The sequence below is a fragment of the Hydra vulgaris genome, chromosome 05, assembly GCF_038396675.1.
Source record: "Hydra vulgaris chromosome 05, alternate assembly HydraT2T_AEP".
NCBI classification, from domain to species: domain Eukaryota; kingdom Metazoa; phylum Cnidaria; class Hydrozoa; order Anthoathecata; family Hydridae; genus Hydra; species Hydra vulgaris.
Window position 1 is genome coordinate 37,772,501 of NC_088924.1, and position 2,500 is coordinate 37,775,000.

The 2,500-nt window shown below is 26.0% G+C and overlaps 1 protein-coding gene across 1 annotated transcript in view; it reads right to left on the bottom strand.

Annotated features, from left to right (window-relative positions):
* Window positions 1–2,500, bottom strand: part of LOC136080362 (mucin-2-like) — a 200,982-nt gene that overhangs the window by 156,663 nt on the left and 41,819 nt on the right. Inside the window, 2 exon segments of the mRNA XM_065796978.1 lie at window positions 1,784–1,873; window positions 1,971–2,034. Coding sequence (XP_065653050.1) covers window positions 1,784–1,873; window positions 1,971–2,034 — 154 coding nt within the window.

Sequence of the window (2,500 nt, forward strand, 5' to 3'; positions counted from 1 at the left end):
CATTACACAAATAGTTTATTAAGAAGACTTATCGTAGAATTAATATTTTATGTAACCTCCTTTAGCTTAAATAATAGCATTTAAATGTTTCCACTAATTTTTTTGTAATATGAGAACTTATTTCATCCTAAACCTTTGTAACAGCAGTTTCTTATTCTTCTTTTCTCTTCAAGAACATTTATAGATTTGATTTTAAAAATTTTGTTAATTTTTTCGACTTATGCTTCGGATCATTGCCATGTTGAAATATAAAATTTCTACCAAATCTCATTTTACACGCTGATGAAGTCAAACTATTTTTCAAAATATCAATGCACATATCCAAATTGATTGTATCTTATATAAATTCAAGATTTTCAACACCATTCCATGACATACAGCCCCATACCATTATATTACCACCTCTATGTTTTATGGCTCCTTGCGTGCAGCATAAACTGTAAGCATCACCAGTTTTTCTCCAAACATTTTGTTTACCATCAGAATGTACTAAACTAACTTTGGATTCATCCAACCACAGTATTTTTTTCCAAAATACAGCTATTTTGGTTCCAGTGCAATTTTCAGTACATTCTGCAACTTTTCTGGATGACTCGAAACTATTTTTCTTGAATGATCTGACAATCAAGTGATCTTCTTTGATGGTAGTCTTACGTTTGCACCCGCATCCCTTTACAATTTGGTGACTTTCAAACTTTTTTACAATGTTGAAATGGTGAAGCGTCAAACTCCAGTATCTTTTCGATAGTTCTGTAAGTTTGTTTTTTTTGTTTAACTTAATCCAAAACTAATTTTTGTTGATTCTCATTCAAAAATTGTTTTGCTGGAGCAATGATTGCTAAAATATAAAATTTGCTCCTAAATAGTTCAGAAAAAATTTTTTTTTGAGAAAAAAGTGTTTTACCTTCAGAAAGTTATTACTATCTTACAATACGAATTATATACTAGAATTAAATAAGATATTTTTCATGAAAAATAATTTGTCCCATTAAATTTTTCCGCATAAATTAACAAAAAAATCAAAATCATCTAACTTTAATGATTGAAAATATACAAATGAGTCAATTTTTTTTATCTAAATTGCGCAACATTTGTTTCTGTGTCAAACGATTCAGATTAAAACTAAAGAGTACTGTTATTTAGAATAGGAGCAGAAAATACACCATTATTAATAGCAAAGCAGCATCACTTTATTTTTGTCCCATAATATATTTCCAACACTGTTTATACAAAATCAAAACATAAGTTTTCATAATCTATCATGCATTCAATAAAACTATGATTTTTACTCAATGCTAAGTCATTTTAGCTTTGCATAATTTATGCTGTTTAATGCTTATTTTAAAAAAACAGTATTTAAAATAAATTAAATTATAAAGTTTTCAATGCTGTTTTTTATTCTTAAATATTAATATACGAATAACAGCATAAATTATGCTTTGCATAATTTATGCTGTTTAAGGAAATAATAAAAATATTTATAAAGTAATCTATTAATTTATGTGTTTATATACAAATCCGAAAATTCATAAAAACTTTTCAAAAAGATTTTCAGAAGATATTTAAATATCTTTGACATTTAAAAAACAAATTTTAAAACTATTGTCTTCATTAATTTCTTTTAAACTTTTGTTTTAAACTAAACAAAGGTATTCAATATTGCTAATTATTATATCATGGTTATTATTATTGTTTATTAAATTTTTAAATAAAATTTTTTTTATAATTGTAAAAACAAAATATTACAATAAAAATAGCAAAATAAAAAAAGCTAAAGACTAACTTGAAAATACCCATCCTTTTTCAGAAGAGCCTGAAGTACTTAATCCACATTTATTTGATAAAGTTATTGGTGAGCAACTTGCAATGATACCTAGAATAAAAATTTTGAATATTATAATTATTTTAATGCACACCATAATCATAAGAAATTAAAATTCTTCTCAATAAAGGTACAGCTAAGTTCATACCATCGATTGATATTGAAACAGAGTCAATGTATATTAGATTATCACCACTATAAATGAAAGAGACCTTAAAAAAAAATGCATTTATCAAAATGAATCTATTTTAAACCACTTAACCTAAAAATTACTGAATTTTAGAAATCGGTTGCTCTGCATGATATCTGCATGCTCCTAATCAGGAAGAAATTTAAAATTCTTCCTAATGAACCTACTTATGGTGAAATAAGTTGTTGAAGAAAAAAATTATGTAAGTGTTTTTACTAATTTATTATTGCTCTGTTCTTTAAGAACATAGAGCACTCCATTTGTCAAATACACTAACATAATTTATTTTATTTATATTTATATATATGTATATTTATATGTGTGTATAACTTTTAAAATCGTTTGCTCAATAATAATATACTCCGCAGACACCTTCCATGCCTTTAGTAAGCAACTGGGGCTAATATTTGACTGGGCTAGGGTTGGGTTTGATAAACCATAGTCTGGGCCAGGACCAGGGTCTTACATATATATATACATACATATAT